Here is an 18,390-nt window from a genome sequence, read left to right as displayed (position 1 = left end):
TTCAGATTGGACCCCAAAATTATTCCATTCTTTTCCATTGTCACCACACATGTTCCTTTCTCTTTGAAGTATTGGGTTACACTTCAAAGAGAGAAAAGCTCCAAAACATGATTTATCAACTTTCTTAAAATAGAATTTGAAGAAGTGACTCCCAGATTAGTGGGAAGACAGCAAAAATAAACAGCAATGGAGTGATTTCAATGGCGACGATCTCATTAAGCTGCCCATTTCCAAATTTAGCCCGTAGGCAGTTTTTTTAATTAAAAAATATTTTTAACCTGAATTCTTATTGGCTACGTGAAGTCTGGGTGGATTCTGAATTCTTGGAAGCCATTCTCTTTTCTTCTGTAAATTTATGCTATCCTTTAACCACTTCAAAATAAATTAAAAACTGTAAGGACGGAAATTCAGCCAAGCCAAATGAGACTCCAATAATTAATGCAAAGCTGACTTGTATTATGTAATTTCAAAATGGATGTTTCCTGTGTCTACTGGCTTTTCGAGGTCCATATTTGGTGGTTCAGTTTAGTCATGGTGGAAGTGCTGCTATTCAGATCGCAGGGACAAAAGAATAATTAGAAAACAATAACCCAACTTTTTTTTTTTTTTTTTTTTGAGTGAATGTTTTGAAAGAAAATGTGGTTCATGTAATGAATCAGCCTTTCGAGGCCAAGTGGCCAGACACCTGGTTTTAAAACACATTCGGGCTCTGGAAACAGCGACGTTGGCTGAATCAAGATGGAGGCGAGTTCCCTTCGGCTACTCTACAAGACCACACGGACACGGCTCATTCGGAACGCAAGAAAAAGCCAGAACCCAGGGGAGAAGCACGCTCCCAGTGCCGCGAAGACACCGTCACCTTACTGGTGTACTCACAATCAGATGACCCGGTGTGAGCGTGAGAGTTTGTCAGTGAATGTGTGGAGTGGATGAGGGCCGGGTCTGGAGACAAAACAGCTTCAAAGTTCAGGCAGGGAAGGCCCGGCTTGGCGCTGGATCCACCCGGCTGAGTAATCTCATTCTCCTCAGATGCCTTCTGGTTTTCAGCTGTCTTGGGTTTCTTCCTGAAAATAAACAAAGGGCCCTTTGAAGGAACTGACTGCATATTTGGGAAAAGGCATTTTTAGAATCTGTTAAAGATAACTTGATTTTTTTTTTCTGAGGGGGGATGGGAGGGAGTCCAGTATGTCCCTTGTTTTAAAACAAGCTGATTCTTGTTTTTTTCCCTCCAGTAATGGCCTAACTGGGAACACATGAAAGCATATGGGCCAAGCAAACAGCACCACATTTGGACTCTGTTGGCTGCATAAAAAGACCCTGTCCCAGAACTTTAGACAGATTGAGCTACGTATGGCTGACATTATCCAAGAAAGCATCCTTTTTTCCCCCTTAAGAGTTTTAACATGGTCTGGAAAAATACTAGTGGAGGTTTACCGTTCTAGCATTTGTCAGGAAGCTTAGAGACAGGACCCGTGGAGTAATGGGAGGAGCACTGGACTGGGAGTCAGGAGACTTGAGCTATGGTACTAGCTGTGCCTCTAACTTGCTGTGTGGCCTTGGGCACCTCACTTCACCTCTCTGGGCTTCAGTTTCCTCATCTGTAAAATAAAGGGCTTGGATTAGAAGGCCTTAAAGGTTCCTTCCAGCTTGAAGCTTCTATTCATGGAACACATTATGAAACATTCAACTTGCTTGCTGTTGTTACATTTTACTTTAGATGAACACATATCTTCCAATCACAATCTAAGTTTGCAGACTGTATAGATGAGAGAGTAGTGATGGAGGTTTTTGTTAAAGTAGCAAATGAAAAGTGAAAAGATGAGCTTAGCTTCTAGCAGGTAAAGCAGTTAAGGTATCACACAGAGATCCTCTATTCCAAATCTTTACTTATCCAAAGCTGAAGATTCTCTTTGTTTGTTGATTGAGGACATGACTCTGGAGTATGGGAGTGTGACTGTGTGTTTGGGGTGGGAGGAAGAGAAGGGTGAAGGAACTAGAGAGTAATTATTGCCCACTGCTGCTTGGAATTCGTAATAGGAAACAGAGGAGCTCAGGTATGGGTCGGCTCTGGTGTCCTCCCCCTCTGGGATGATAAAACGGACATAAACACAGAACTACTTAGCTTACACTGCATGTACCCTAGGTCCTAGCCAAACTGGGTTATTGGTCATACCCTGAACATGCCCTCCAATTTCCTTAACTCTGTGCCTCCTTCTATCATTATGTGGATGGTGACCAGAAGAATTATTTTATTTTATTTTTTGGTGGAAGACTATGTGTGCAACAGAATTTGTTTTAAGTAGCTTTGTTTCCATGTTTTTCTTGTTTCTATAAGCCTGGCAATGGACTTGTCCTACAGAGTATTTTGTATCGGAATTTGTGGTACGGGGTAGTTAAATCTGCCCTCGCAGAATATGGTGCTGTGATTAGCATGCTGTGTTTCTGGCCCAACAGGTTGTGAAATCAAATCTGCTTTTTCAGAGGGCAGGAGGCAGAGATGGCACGGTAAAGATGAAGAGAGAAGGGAAAGCTTTCAGACACATTTTTCAGTATGGAGTAGGCCAATATAAGAGAAGCAACAAATTGCAATGCTTTACCAACTGTTTGTTGGTTGGGTGACTATGGAACCCACCCCCAAGTCTTGAGTGTCTACAGGGACAGGGTCAGGGACCTGTCTACAAGTCCCTGGATTATATACCAGACTCAAGTTTCCAAAGCTCAACTGCTTTTTATCCTTGGAAATCAGTGCCCCCCCCCCAGGCCCCTCCCTATTTCCATCACTGTCCTCTCTCACCAGCTTTGTCATCAGGGTGGAAACCGCAGGTGAGCAACAGCTTTCCCTGTCTTAAAACCGATTCATCAAGCCCTGACAATTCTGTTTCCTTCATATTTTTTCACATCCGTTTTTTCCTTTCCATTTTCACCACTATCACCCTAACAGTTTTATTTAGACTGTTGTTTATTTACTGGCTCTCTATCCTCCTTGACCCCTTTGAGAAAACCAGGTTAACCCAGTACCCCAAATGAGTTCTATGTGTGCTCCAACTAAGTGTTGATCACACAGGACTCTCAAAGTTTGTGAAAATTCTCAGAACATCTTGAGGTATCTACATCCTTGGCTCTCCATCTTTGTTCAAGTTAGTTCCCTTGCTTTGAATGTCCCTTTTACAACTCTATGGAAATCATATTTACCCTTCTTGCTTATTAAAGGTTGTCTCCATCTTGTAACCGTCTTGACTGACCTCTACCAGATAGATGGTCTCTCTCTCTCTGAAGTTGAACTCTGTCCCACCCTTCTCTGAAATTCCCCCCACAAAAAAATTTACTTCTCCCTATTTTACCTGTTAAATTTTGTTTCAATGATAGTTATTTATGTGGTGATACCTCTCATGAGACTGTAAATTCTCTAAGAGAAAATGTCTTGGTCATTTTTTAATTCCCTGTGTTCATCCTTTCTTTCCTTCCTCCTTCCCTCCCACCGTTCATCTATTCACATATTTATCTTAAAACTTCACGCACCTCTAATGTGCCGGCATAGGTTAGGAAACACGGCAAGCCTGGTTGCTTTCCTCCCAAAATTTGTTCTCTAGAGAGGACGGTTAAGCAGAGTGGCTTCAACAAAGCTGTCATTCAACATTCGTTTGTTGATGGAGTGAAGTGGGATTGAAATAAAGGTGTATTTAGAGAATAGCCATCATCTAAATCCCAATTACGTTTTTCTATTCTTTTGCTTTGTTTTTATTTGAGAGCGAGAGAGAGAGAGAGAGAGAGAGAGAGTGTGTGTGTGTGTGTGTGTGTGTGTGTGTGTGTGAGAGCACAGAGGGAGAGTGAGAGCCCAATGCGGGACTGGATCCCAGGACCTGAGCTGAAGGCAGACGCTTAACCATCTGAGCTCTCCAGGCGCCCCAAGAGTAGGACCATTTTGCTCACCAAAACTGGACTGGTCCTCATGAATCTGTTAAATATCAGGATGAAGTACTAATGATAGATATCACTTAACAGAAAAACATTTCTCTCTCTCTCTCTTTTTTTTTTTTAACATTTATTTCTGATGCTTATAGACAAGGCCTCAGCTAGTCTGGGATTTCTGTTTCAGGAAATTGAAAAAGCTCTCTTTCAGACAGGAGTACATGACCAAACAACCAGCATTACTCTTTTAACACTGCAAGAATGGTACTATTCTTTATATAAATGCCCTTGCTTCCTTCCCTAGATTTGCTCCTGCTTCCTACCCGGTATCTTACACCACACCCTCCTCCTGGTTGTCCCAAGGATCACCTATGACAATACAGAAGCACTGGAAGCCACCCCCACAAAATGAACATATTGAAAATCAACCTTCCGGCTCACCCCCTCATTTGCTTATCCTGATACCACTGGGCTTTTCCCAACTACACAGATGACACAGAGCCACTGACTGTCCTTAGAAGCAATCATTTCCCATCTCACCCTCTCCGATAGTTCTGTAGGACTCCTTTTTCTGGTGCCGAGAAACACACAAACACAGCCCCAGTCCGTCTAGACGTGCACAGGTGCTGTTATGCTGACCCCGTTTTTGCAGTTCATAGTTTATTAAGGAGGAAAAAGCAAGGCCTGTAGTAATTAATTGAAAATACCTTCTTTGGTTGTGCAAAAAGAATTACATAAACAGGGCACATCTGAGGGCAAGTCTGTCCAAGCCTCTGTGGCGATGCATTATTCCCTGGAGCCTTTAGAGGGCAGCAGCACACAGGCTACTCCGGGCGGCAAGGCAGAAAGGCAAACTCCCGACCAGACCAGAACCTTCCTCCCGGTCACCATGCCAAAGGTTGGTTTGCCAAGCTCTGGCCGCTCAGCCTCTTTTTTTTCTTTTCAGTTCTCATTCTCTCTCTCCCTCTCTCTGTCTCTCTCACCTCCCTCTCTCCCTCCCTCCCTCAATGTTAAAATTATACACTCAGATGAAGTCGCCCCTCAACCGGAAAATGAAAGCTCCAATGAAAAAGTTAGACAAGCCAACAACAACAAAGAAAGAAACCGGGAGAAAGGGGAAAGGGGGCTGGTGAGGGGGAAGGATTTAAGAACAAGAAAAGGGCAGATGTTTCGTAAATATATGCAAAGCAAAACTGGGTGTACCCTGAACACTTCCACAGAGAAACAGACCAATCATTGTGCACTTCCTCCCGCCACACTGAAGGAGCCTGCATTCAAAAAAAAAAAAAAAAAAAAAGTGTGGCTCCAGGCACCTGCCTTTCAACGGTCAGTTCTGACATTCTCCCTGAATATCTCGCAATTGTCCGAAGAGAACAAAAACATTCTCATCTCCCCACTGCAAACATCTCTCTTAATGAGAGAAAAAGGGCTGCTTCAAGAACTGGAAAGGCGTTTTGAGGTGACTGGTGGCTGGTTTTTAACTCGCATTGTGCTGGTCCTGGCAACAAGTTTTGGGCTGAAACATAGCAGTGAGTGAGGTTGTGGATGATGTTGGCTCCTTCCTTCCTAGACATATTGCATGTGGAAAGAAATATGCATTGAAACATATTGATGAGATGGTAGGTATTAGGCATATTAAATGCGTGGAAATTAACCAGATCGGTGGCATTTGATGTATATATTTCACACTTCTTTGCACATATTGCACACATACAGTGATGGCAGTGCTTTCTGCAACATATGGAAAATAAATATTTTATCTGTGTGAGCTCTTATCAGGCTCCTGGGGCTGTTGGGAGGAGAGTGCTCTCTTCTATCTCCCTCTCCCAATTTTCTCTCTTCACTGCCCCCCACCCCTGCCTCTCCTGCACATTAACATGCCTTCCACTTATCAGCCTGTTGGATAGGAAAGAATTAGTCAGAACCTCCTTTTGATAAATAATTACTCAGTCATTGAATCATGACAATCTAGATCCATGATGCCCTCCCCTCCAATTTTTTTTTTTTTTTGAATGGTAACCCCTTCTTTATTCTCTTTCCCAACAAAATATTGAAAAGGCTCAGGAGTGTGTTTTGGTAGGGAGGGCAGAGAGCAGAGGTGTAACCACCCTCCAACCCCCAATAGAACCCAACTCTACCATCAAGTAGCTGTGTGCCCTAGGCAGATGACTGTGCTTCTCTGGGCCTTAGTGGAAATAATGGGGTAATAATACCTACCTCCTTGGGCTCGTAGGTATTATTGGGTTGGTAGGTATATAAATGAGATAATTCATGTCAACCGACTGGCAGAGCCAAGGCGCAGGGTCAGTGCTCAATGATGGTAACTCTGAGAGAGCATCAGTTCCACAGTTTTTGTCAGCTCTAAGGAGCCACTTCCCCGACCTTAGTGATCTTTTTAAATGTCTAGACTTCAGCAGGGGGAAATGGACTGTCATTGTAGCACAGGCAGAAAGAGTGTAAGGATAAGCAATATCTTCTTCGACACTCTGTTCTTACCGTATCACCCTCATGACACGGTCTTTCTATTCACGTGTTTGTCATTGCTGTTGCTACCCCAAGAACCCCTCTTGAACTTGAGGGTCAAGCAATATACACTTGAGCAGCAGAAGCTCACCAAACCTGGGACTACGGTCTGTGTGTCAAAGCCAACCTTTGGCACTCTTGCTTATCACCTTCTCCTCACAATTTATCCTTTTACTATTTGGTCTAATGTTCTCAGATCAATTTAAGATATTTTTGTAATTAAAACATTTTATTCTCTCATATTTTTTAACCTTCTCAGCAAGGCCAATTTATAATGTGTTTCGGTGTTTTTCTCCCTTGCTGTATCCGTCAGGATCCTGGCAAGAAACAGCGGGCACGCTCCAAGGTTTTAGCTGGAGAGAGTTTAATGTAAGGACTGTATAGTGAGGTACAGAGGAGGTGGCTGGGTGCCCAAGGGAGACTGAAGCACCGGGGCAAGCAGTGGTGGAAAGCTGTGAAAGTCAGCTTCCAACTGTTACCTCCAAGGGGCAAGGAAGGAGTGGTGTTCTCGGAGTTCAGTCAGAACTACAGTTAGAAAGGGGGCTGGACAAATCAACAGCCGGCCCTCACTCTTCTCCTACTCGCACATCCTTTGCTGATGTTCTTCTAGGCCACATTCAAAGGGGAGCCAGAGTGGGAGAGAAGCCTAGGAGTGCAGACCAGAGAGGTTGGCCTCCTGGGCCACATATCAGGGCAGAGAAGGGCTTCAGGGTTTGTGTTTGTGTAGAGGGGAGACGAATCAGTGACCTCTTTTTTCCCTTCTCCATTTCCTTCACCCTCTACTCTCAATTTTACTTTCTGGAAAGCAAGACACGGCAAAACGAAGTGAAGTCGGTTCTCTTGGCATCTATGTGCCTATTCTGACTATTTGCCATTTATGGGGGAAGAAAGCCGAATGTGGGCTCTGTGAGAGCAGGGATTTTTGTGTGTTTTGTTAGCGGCCACATCCCTAGTCCCCAGAACAGTGTCTGACACAGAGGAATATGCCCAGTGAATTTCAGTTGTTCAAGTAAATATATTCACGTCTGCTATGCCAGACATTATATGCATATTATTCTCATTTAAGTATCACAACTATCCAGATTAAGTAGGTAGGGCTGCTGAGCATCATGGTGTAAGGGATGGGGGAACCGGTAGGTTTTAAAATCTAACACCTGTCCCCTCCCCTCCCATCCCTAAGCCTTGAGACCTGGTCCAGGGCACTGCTAATGCACAGGAAGGAAACATTTGTATAATTCGTCCACATTTTTGTAGTTTATTCACCATACTGGTTTTGTACTTAGCAAGTGTGAAACTTTACAGTTGTTTCTTCTTTATATAGGAGAGGGCTGAGTTTCTGAAAAGCAGAGCCTGCAACCTTCAGAGCCCTGTCTGTCCTTGGTAGGACCTGTGGAGCCTGAAAGCAGGCCCTGGGGTTGGGCACAGGTTAAAAGCTTCCTAGGGCTGACACAGATGCTCACTGCTGGGCCTCTCCATGATTTTCAGGAAACTGTAGGTCCTGATTCCTGGGTCTGGATTTGAGTTCTCTGCAGGAAGGTAGGGGCAGTAAAGACTCTTCCCTCTTCCAGAGGCTACAGACCCTGGGAACCCTGGCTGCACCTAGCTCAGCTGTGCTACTTGCCCCCAGCCTAGTTTCACATAATGCAGAGAAACCCAGAAAACCATCCAGACATGGGAATGTCTAAGGCACTCCATGCACTTCAACTTGAGGATGAATGATGGTGTCTACACAAGCAAGTTCCTCGCCTGGGTATGGAGAAACTATTTTTGATCTTCCATCGTGTCTTTAGTCCCCAGTCCCTTGAACGCAGTAGTACCGCAGATTACTCTGGTGGTCCCCATCTCCCCAATGCCACTGATTACAATCCAGGTGACTAAAAGCGTTAAAGGGGAACAGCAATGCAAAACAAAACAAAAACTCCGGCTTTGTCCCTTTGGGTATGATTTATGCCCAAATAGCCAAATAGCTAAAGACACAGAAAATACGAATGTGAAAATCCTACCCAAAAGCCTAACAGGGATGGTTCTTTCCCAGGGTTAGCATTTTCCAGTAACAGAGAGGTCTATAAAAACCACCCCACGACCCGCCTCCTACAGTATATAGGAAAACTTGAGAATACAACTAGAATGAGGTTTTGTCTTAAAATGTATAATGAAGTTATTTTGCATGCATAGCCTCTAAATAATTTAACGTTCTGGCTTTTGCCTAAAAGAAAAAAAAAGCATCTCTTCATTTGTTACTTTTAGCAATGGTTAATGAATATGTGATATCCATCTTTTGTAAGTACTGTCATGTAGACATCATGCCTCCTATTCCAACCTATTTGTGCACCTTGCCTTGTAAGGGCTGTAGTTCTCTGACATAAATGCCCGGCACAGACGGAACTCAACCACATGCACAGAGCCCTGCATCCAGAGGGCAGGGCGGAGCTGGAAGCAATGGGTGAGAGATGCGGCCCAGAGTCCCCAAGGAAGCTTGGCCCCCTAAAGTAGCAAGGAGGCAACAGCATTGGCTCAGAGATGCAACTCAGACAACAGGCAGATGCCAAGGAGGAAAGCTTGGCCCCTGGACCTGGGCAGGGTGGCATGAAATGACAAGTTGCGGTGAGATTCAATAGAGTGGCACAGAAGGTGACAAGGGGCCGAGAGGGGGGTGGGAGCTGCCACCACTTCCAGTGAGGGTGTAGACAATGAAGCAGAACAGCGCCGGGCCCCGTGAGGTGGGCCCGGATCTGGCCCACGCGGCCATCTGGCGAGGAGGGCACGTTGCGGCTTAGGGCGGAGCTGCCGGCTGGCAGCTGAGGACCACTGCTGGCACCTCAGCACTGAGCCTCGTGACCTCGCTGTGGTCAAGACACGAGGCCATCTAGAATTGCATCTGCATTTACAATTGTGTGAAGTGTTTTTTTGTTTAGTTTTGTTTTTAATTAAACTAAGTGAGTTAAGAAGCCTTTCATTGGAGGCATAATGTACTCACAGTAGTTTCCAAATAAATGGTGTCACTCTTCAGGTAAATCACTCCAAGGCTTGGGCCTAGTGCAGATGTTCATTGGGGCAGGGAACAGAGAGCGGCTGCATCTAGAGCAGACAAGGAAGAAAGATAAGGCCGTTAAATGACAGGTGATGATGGTCAGTCACGCTGATGGAGACAGAACCGTGGGACCTGGGGGAAGAGTCCGGTCCTGCCCCTTTGCACTAGACAGCGGCCCGCCAGGGGAGGCCGAGGCAGAAGAGAGGATGTCACCCAGGCTCCCTTCTCAGTATGCCCATTTGATGGTGGGGTGGTCTGAGACCTTCTACAGCACCCTGTCTGTGCGGACGACGGAGTGGATTTTGTGGTGGGAAGATGGAAGCCGAAGTGGAGGGTGGGGGTAGGGGGCACTGTCCTTCAACCTTATCACAGCCGATGCTTCTGCTGGTGTTCTCGACTCCGCTGGCGCTTCTCCTGTTCTTCTGCCCAGTTCTTACCTGCTCTGAAAGCACCATGGACCTGGCCACGTTCTGAGCTCCTGTTGCACCTCGGCCCCTCACTATAAATCCTCCGCTGTCTCCCCTGTCTTCTAACACATGGCGCTCAGCCTTAGGGACTGCAGGACTGACCTCTGTCTGTCTCCAGCCCCGCACCCAGAGGTCCTTACCCAGACCTTGCCCTTTGTCCACACGGAGCCCTCACACCGATGACCGCATTAGTCCTGAAACTGTCCTCCCGTCTCGCAGGAACCCCGCATCATCCTGACTTTCCTTCCACCAGTCGGCTCTCTCCTCTGCCTCCTTTACTGGCCCATCATCATTCTCCCGTTCCATAAATGTAGATCTTCCTCAAGACTCTCTTCTCAATCTTTGCCTACACCCACCCTGCATGACCTCAACAATTACTTCTCCATAGAGAACACCCACGTGGCTATCTTTAGTTCCTGCTTGTCTGCAGAGCTCCACATCCACATCTTAATAACCTCTGGTTATGGGTTCATTCACTTCTTTGCTCCCTCATTCATTCATTGATTCATTCATTCAGTGTTTGCATACTATCTGTCAGGCACCTGGGAAAGATGAATAAGATAGGGCCTCTAACTCTGAGAAGGTCATACCTCCATCAAATCCCACATAGGCACTTCTAATTCAGAAACTTGAAGACAGGAATCTTTGTCTCTCCCTCAAAATATGTTCCCATTTCCTGCCATGGTCGAATTCCTGCCGTCTTCACCCAGTTACTTGGTCCTACAACTGAGGAGTCATTTTCAGTTCCTCCTTTTCTTTTGCTTCTCATATCCAATCAGCTGCTAAGAGACTGGAGGCTGTGCTTCCTTTCTCTCCCAGCACCCATTTATCCTTTAGTCACCTGTGCCAGGACTTTTGTGAGAGCCTTCCAATGAATGGCTTCAGTTCTTCCAGGTTCTTTTTTACCTTTAGCCCATCCTTCACACCAATACCACACTTATTTTTCTAAAGTACCACTCTAAACATATCATTCCTTTGCTCTTTGCCTACTGGATGAAATTCCGATTTCTCAGTTTGGCATTCAAGGCCCCTACAATACAGACCCAGTCTAATTTTCCCTCTTTACAGCTCATCCCACACTGCAGCGAAGTCCCACTCCTTCCCATCCAAATGCCACCTCGCTTAGGAAGCCTCGCCCCAAGGGAAGTGTTCGAGCTGAGTCCTTAAGCACTTTCTGCTCTACTCCCTTTGCATGTACTGTGGACTCTAATAATTGTTTGTGTGATGCGCCCTGCCCCCTACAAGCTCCTAGGAAGCAGAGACAAGTTTTACAGCCTTACAGTAGGCAATGCCTTGCGCAGAGATTTGCGCTTGGCTGATGTCTGCTGAACCAAAGTTAAAAGGAATCAAGATTCTTGCTTAGAGCCATGGAAACGAGACTGAATTGGAAAGACCTGAAAGCTCATCGCCTCTGATTTTTCAGATGAGATTAAGGGAACTGACTCGCTCAAGGCCACATCCTTGCTCCTGGCCGAGCAGCAATACCAGGTCACAGATCTTTAAATATCTGTCCGTGCTTGCTCCGCACCAACAGGCCCAGCAGATCATCCGAAGTCACCAGACCAGAGAGAGTGAGGGGCTCCCCGGGTGCACAGCCAGCGAGGATAGACTGGGTTCCAAAAGATAAAGGAGTTTGCTTCACTGATTCATTTCAGTAAACCGAAATAATAATTAACCTTTTATAGATAAATAATGTCAGAAAATGAGGGGGGATTTAAAGAACAAGGAATCGAACCTTTCTAACACCATCAGCAGAAACAATATGACAATATTGCAAATGCCACCAGGGTGACAAACTAAGGGTGAAAACCGGGATGAAGGAATCTCTCACGCTTTAGAAAAAAGCAGCGGGTTCAGCTCAAGTTCTTGGTGAGAACATGCCACAGTAATTCTATGGTTAAATTCCGACCTCGTGGAAACTGAGGCCATTGGTGATGCTGCTATGAGGCAACAGACAGCCATGCGTCTTCTCCACCTAGCTCTGCATGGGATTGATCCTGTAAGTTTGTTTAAATTTTCACAGAGTTTTCTTTCCCTGTATCACCAATTTATTTGTGGAAATGTCCAGACGAGTGCTCCCAAGTCTCCCCTTTCTTCCCTTCTTTTTCTCTCAGGAGAGAAGTACTCATTGTTTAATCTCCTTTCTAGCCGCACCCTCAAACAGAATCCTTTCCTCTCACCCAAAGATGAACCACGCCCCCCCCACCCCATCCCAGAAAAGATGGGGATAATGGCAACTTTTCTAGGGAATCTCCGTAGTGTTTACTTGGCCAGAAAAGCTCAGCTCTTACATGTTAGCCTCCAGTGCTGTAAGACTTCATCTGCCTCTCCCAGGCGAGTACTTCCTTATTGTTACTCACCAGAGGAAAAGCTTGGTACAATCAATCAGATTCTTTCTGGCCAGTGTGGGGAGCCATGCTATGCACTGAGACATCCATTCAACATGAACACCCCAGTGGCCACATAAACAGCAAACGGGGCTCAAGAGTTCTCTCTATATATTTCTTACTACACCGTCCTATGGCTGGATAGGTTATGGACACCTCAGCAGACACAGCTTCCTTCTCTTTTCTCCCCCTGGCAACTCCATTAAAATGATAAAGGGTATCGCTGACCGATACGTCTAGTACCTTGCAATGAAAAATCACCTGGAAGCATACAAATCCATTGTGTAATTAGAGAAGTGTACATTTTAAATATGCCTAACATTTGGTTTAAATTGCGCATTTTATAATTAAATGGAGACATAATCTTTCTGCCCTTTAATCAAACTCCTTCCCAGCCCCACATCCCGCTGTTGTAATCTGCCTTTCATTTTTTGGCAAACGGTCACCTCTCCCCCTCTCCTTACTTCCCCGCCCGCCTCAGCACACACCTAGGGGTCTATTAATCAGAACTACTGCCTAGCGTATCATGTTTTATTGCTTAAAGGGTGTGTATGCTCTAAAAAAGACTCCGTGAAAATGACTTCATGAGGCTTCGTATTTATTCTATTGCAATGACTTCCATACCCAATGTACACAGTTTTTAAGTAAAGATAATTCTGAGAGGCTGCTGGGGCTACACATTCTTCCCAGAGTCTGGAAAGCCAGCTGTTCTCTCTGCCTCTTACATCATCATGTAATAAAGAATCTGCTCTTGGATCCCAGCTGGCAACACTCTTGATGGTGTCAGAGGCAGAGGAGACAGTGGGTCACTTCCAATCCAGTCTGTTTTAATGTTGACATCTCTGCAGCTCTCTCTTGGAAGCCCTCAGAGAGCAGAGCTGTTATGTAACACACTGCCACACATCACTGCAAGGAATTTTCTGTGGAGGTCTCATTTCAGTGTGGCTCTTCCCATTCTTCGGAAATCACACCAAATTTTTTAAAGCTTACGGAAAAGGTAATAGTAACCACAATACTACCATTTGTTAGATAGCTGTATTTTGTAGGGGACTCCACAGGGGAATTTTTGTATGAGAATGTAAATACATTCTCACTGAAATCTCATAGCAATGTCGTGCTGGTGCTAGAGGTATTGGCGTGCCCATTTTACAGATGAGGAAAAGTAAGACTAAGAGAGCTCAAGAATCCAAGGTCAGAATTCAAGGTCAGATCTGAGCCAGATCTCTCTGACTTTAAGTCTGGGAGGGGACTGGTTTTGTTTTTTCTTACCATACAACAACTGCTCCAACACAGCATGATACATTTCTAGTTCCCACTGTGACCTCAGCACAAGAAAGAGGCTTATGCTATTTCCATGATGATTCAGACTGTGAGCACAGACCTCAGGTGAAGGAACTCTTTCAGAATCAGTAAGTAGATCTCCTGCCTAACTCCTTTCTATTTGAAGATGAAAACATCTTTTATCGGTCTTCTCAGGCTCTAACGAACAAATGAATCATGCAGGATTTCTGATTCAGCATGTCTGAGATGGAGTCTGTGATTCTGCATTTCTAGAAAATTCCCAGGTGATACTGATGACACTAGTCTGGGTGCCACAGGTCTTATGTCTGACACTTGCCTTCCTACTGTTTTCGAAGGAGCAGTTGAAGCTGAATAACTTGGCTAACAGCTCACACAGCACGACTGGCTTCTCATTCTGGGCCAGTTTGTCAGGTCATCAGGCATTAGACAGAATTCAAGGAGTTTCTGGCATAGAGCACAATGTGAGGGGAAAAAAATTGTTCCTAGATCCCCCAGGGCTCTTGTACCCCTCACTGGAAATTAAAATGATAATGTCTCTAACAGGTAAAGTTCCTATTTTTTACATTATTGTTATTTTTAACAATAATTATCTGGTAATAATTCAAATAACACCTTTCCTCTGAGAGATTCAATGAGCTTTCCTAACCTTAATTGTCTAACAGCAATTCCCAGGCGTACATAAAACTGTCTCAAAGATCACAGTAAATTTAAAATTGTTCCACTTCCCTCCTTTCTTTGCCCCAAATGTAGTGATGAATTAGTGGCGAAGGTTTACTAATTGGCCAAGACCCACCATCTCACAATCTTCGGCATCAGAAATTTTGTAAAGGCAGGGAAAATCTAAGACGTAATCAGCACAGAGGTGGGGGGAAGGGCACAAAATACTGGTGAGAGGAAAAAGAGTTAAGGGGATTAAGAAGATGAAAAGAGAAAGTGAACTGACAGAACTAGCTGGATGACCTTGGATGACTCATTTAACCTCAGGTGACTCAGCTTTTCCATCTGTAAGAAAATGTGGATTTTATGATTTTTGAGGGCCCTTAAAGTTCTAACAGTCCCCTGAGAAGAAAGATGTGGGAATTAAGTGGTTCATCAACCTGTTAAACCATTATACCTGTAAAGAAATCTATTTGACTTTTAACTTTTTAACTAATTACCTGAAATGAATTCCCAAGTCTATATCACTAACCCCGCCTCCCTGCAAAGTGGTGAGAAAAACCATTTAATGAAGAAGGCACCAAAGGCATTATGGCCAGATAAACTTATCATCAACCCCATCTTCAGCTTTCCAATGCTGTAAGAAACGTTTAACTTTAAAATATTTTAGCTTCTTAAAAACAAACAAACAAACAAACAAACACACATTTAAGTTCTTTAATTAACCACTAGTTAATACCCATGTCCAGAAGAAATACCTCTGATGGCTTAAAGACCCCTGGGATGGCCCTGCCAGTAGAAGGTCCTGCTGTTTGTCACATTAAATCTATGTTAATTTCCTCCATAGAGACCTCTTGATTCCTCTTTGACAATTCACAAACTCTGTTAATAGCACTTGCATGTCCCAGGAGACTTAGAGCTATCAGGTACAGTTGATTCTTGTTTTTAAAATAAGAGATCTCTGGGATCAGGTGAAAGAGATCTATCTCAATACACTCATACATACCATGCATATACAGATGCACACAGAGACACACACATACTAATGGTAATAATTTTTCTAGCTTTAATGAATAACTGGTGATGGGAACTCCTTCTCGAAGTCACTTGACACTGGAATCTTCCCGATCAGAAAGCCTGCCACAGGTCCTGGTTATAAGGTCATTTTAAACTACATAATGAGGATTCTAACACGATTTATGGTGCAGCACGTAATTTGTGTTATATCAGAGTTATCCGTACCTTGCTTCTTGCACTGAGTACGTTTTCTGGACTACTAATTATGGTTTGTGGCTAAATGGAGAAACAGATACCAAGAAACATCAAAATGACATAATCCTGGAGGACACACCATCACTGTCTCCAAGGTGGACAATCACTCCCCTTTTCCTGTTTCTGTCACTTCCACAGGACCATTAACCAAATGCTGACTGTGTCATAGGTATTGTGCTTAGCACTTTCCATACATTAACCTTCTTTCTTTCTTTTTAAGATTTTATTTATTTATTTGAGAGAGACAGAGATAGCGACAGAGACACTGAGAGAGAGCACAAGTGAGGAGAGGGAGAAGCAGGCTCCCCGCTGAGCAAGAAGCCCTGAGAGCATGACTTTAGCCCAAGGTAGAGGCATAACTGACTGAGCCAACCAGGTGCCCTGTTTAACTTTTATTTCTGATAATCGCTCTTTTTAAGGGTAGGAATTCTATTCTCGTTTTATAGATGAGGAAACTGACATTTAGGAAAGTAACACTATTTACCATAGATCATGAAGCCGGAGGCTAACAAAGCAGCACTTTATGGGCAGGTTTCAACCACAGTGCTCTATGTTTTAATCTATAGCGAGCTTGAGCTCTCCTGACTGCATCCTCGTCCTGAGGTCCTTGCCAGAGATTCATACTAGACTCTCCAGCACAGTCCTCTGCTGTCTTCTTGAACCTGTTTTTAACTTTCTCCAAAACCTTCTACATTTGATTTATGTTTTCCCTCTCTATTTCAATCGATGCTTCAATACAAAACTCATTACCATTTTCTCCATAGATCTTTACGACCATCTTCTCCAGCCACTTTGTAGACCTCCTCTTCTTTTCAATGTACTCTTTCCACTTCACATTTGACTTCAAGTATTCTGATCCCCCCTTGAGAACTCCTCTTTCTCAGTGCCTAAGGAATCGCCTCTTTTCTCCTGGCCCATTAGTCGACTCCTGCTGCCTTCACCGGATGTCTTTGTCCAGCCTGACCTTACTCTATGATCAGCCATCTCAACACTGCTCTCAGTAACCCTCCAGATTTCCTGTTCCCTGACCTTCTGTATACAGGGTTTTTTTTTTTTTTTTTTTTTTCCTCAACCATGAATCCATATCACCACATCATTCTCTCCTCCTCTCAATACAAAACCTGACACATGCATGCCATCTGGACCCTCACTCCTGCTCAGGCTTGCTTCTAGGTACAAGCCTACAGTAGTTTTTTCTTAGTATGTCCTACTTTACCAAATCTGTTCTCCATTCTCTTCTTTAGAAGAGATGATGATCTTGGCTCCTCCACTGGTAACATGGTCTAGACCATCCAGTGTGGTAAGCTTATTGGCTTTCATCTCCTTGTCCAATTATCTCAGGGTTTTCGTCATTTTGTTTGCTCAGAATGTATCTATACCTCTTTCCGCATTCCCTTCCTAACTTGGAGGTTATCCTCTTTACTTATCTTTCACCTTCCTTTTGGTTTCGTCAATGGTATCTTCTTTTCTGTAGTTGATGACATATCCATTCAAAATAGTACCAGATTAATCATCACAATATAGTGTTTTGCCCCACCTTCAACCTGGCCCTTAAAAATATTTTCAGGTGGTATATCTCAAAATGAGTTTTACAGAACACTAGAACTTCAAGATGCACCTCAAAGAAAGTTCCTTGTTTGAAGAAATATAGGAAACAGTGCATGCAATATGTTTCTCTTGCAAACTTATAATGCACATGAGGATATTAATGGTGCTGAAGACCCCAGCACTTTCTAAACTTACTGGATTACAGACCATCCCTTAGCCCTTCTTAATGGAACACTTATCAACCTCAGAATATACTTAGGGAAAGACGCTTTAATGGATTTCCCTGGTCCCAAATACTTAAGCCTGGGTAGGTAAGTTTGCTGAATCTATATCAAATAAGCCCTCTCAGATTTCCTGTCTGTCATATTCCATTGGTCTGACCCAGTTAACTTACAGGGTATTGGAAAGACTGAGCTTATTTGTATTTCTGGGCCCCTGACCATGGCATTTTGGCTATTTAGAGTGCCTTTATCACCTTTTCCTCATCGAGACCTTTCCCCTCCCTCAAGACCTATACAGAATGATGTATTCCTTATGAAACTTTTCCTTGTGAAAACCATCGCGGCCCATATTGAGCTCTGCCACACACTTAGCACTAAAATAAATGGATAGAGTTTAACACCTGTTTTCTATGTCATTGGGGAGAATGTCTGTTCTGTATGGCATGGGTCTTATTCTACATGTTACAGAAACTACAGAATCTACAGTCCCCGGGACACTCTATGGGGTTATAACCATATTAAAGGTTACCATAGATAGATACGGATGATATTGGGGGACAACAGGTTGGAATTTGATTTCTGTAGTGATTGGGATAGTTTACCAGGCTAAAGACCCAGGTGGAATGTATCATCATCTTGTTGGGGAAGAAATACCACCTACCATCACTGTCATCACCTCTTCAAAGGATAACACCCATGCTTGGAGGAGATGAAGACTAGATCTAGATAAGTAAGGGCAGCTCTGTCCTTAGGTGAAAAGAGGAATTTGCATTAGTTGAGATCCAATGTGGAGAAGGGTAAAATCATCTAGGAACATCAAAGGACCCATGAAAGGTACCATAGGAAGGCCTCTCTACCAAAGATGAGATTACCTCTCATGATTAAACCATGGTAACCTGATGAAAAAGAAAATGTTGTTCTCCAACACAGGGGGGAGTCAGGTGCAGTCTTTTTCTTTTCTTTTTTTTTTTTTTTAAGACTTTATTTATTAGAGAGAGAGTGAGGGCACACATAAGAGACAGTGAGAGAGAGAGCTAGAGAGAGAGAGAGCAAGTGCAGGGGCAGAGGGAGAA

General features: G+C 44.0%; 1 protein-coding gene across 22 annotated transcripts in view; it reads right to left on the bottom strand.

Annotated features, from left to right (window-relative positions):
- ZBTB20 (zinc finger and BTB domain containing 20) overlaps positions 1 to 18,390 on the bottom strand; it is an 805,287-nt gene that overhangs the window by 43,636 nt on the left and 743,261 nt on the right. For 20 of the 22 annotated variants that reach the window (XM_059391916.1, XM_059391918.1, XM_059391915.1 and 17 more), the window contains 3 exons: positions 9,410 to 9,510; positions 1,435 to 1,598; positions 877 to 1,064 (listed from right to left, as the gene is read on the bottom strand). In XM_059391916.1, the coding sequence (XP_059247899.1) occupies positions 877 to 1,064; positions 1,435 to 1,445 (199 nt within the window). In that variant the 5' untranslated portion in view covers positions 1,446 to 1,598; positions 9,410 to 9,510. The remainder of the gene's footprint in view (positions 1 to 876; positions 1,065 to 1,434; positions 1,599 to 9,409; positions 9,511 to 18,390) is intronic. The other 2 variants (XM_059391933.1, XM_059391934.1) reach the window with 1 other exon arrangement.

This window comes from Mustela nigripes, chromosome 2, assembly GCF_022355385.1.
Source record: "Mustela nigripes isolate SB6536 chromosome 2, MUSNIG.SB6536, whole genome shotgun sequence".
NCBI classification, from domain to species: Eukaryota; Metazoa; Chordata; class Mammalia; order Carnivora; family Mustelidae; genus Mustela; species Mustela nigripes.
This window is presented reverse-complemented; position numbering and strand designations above follow the sequence as displayed.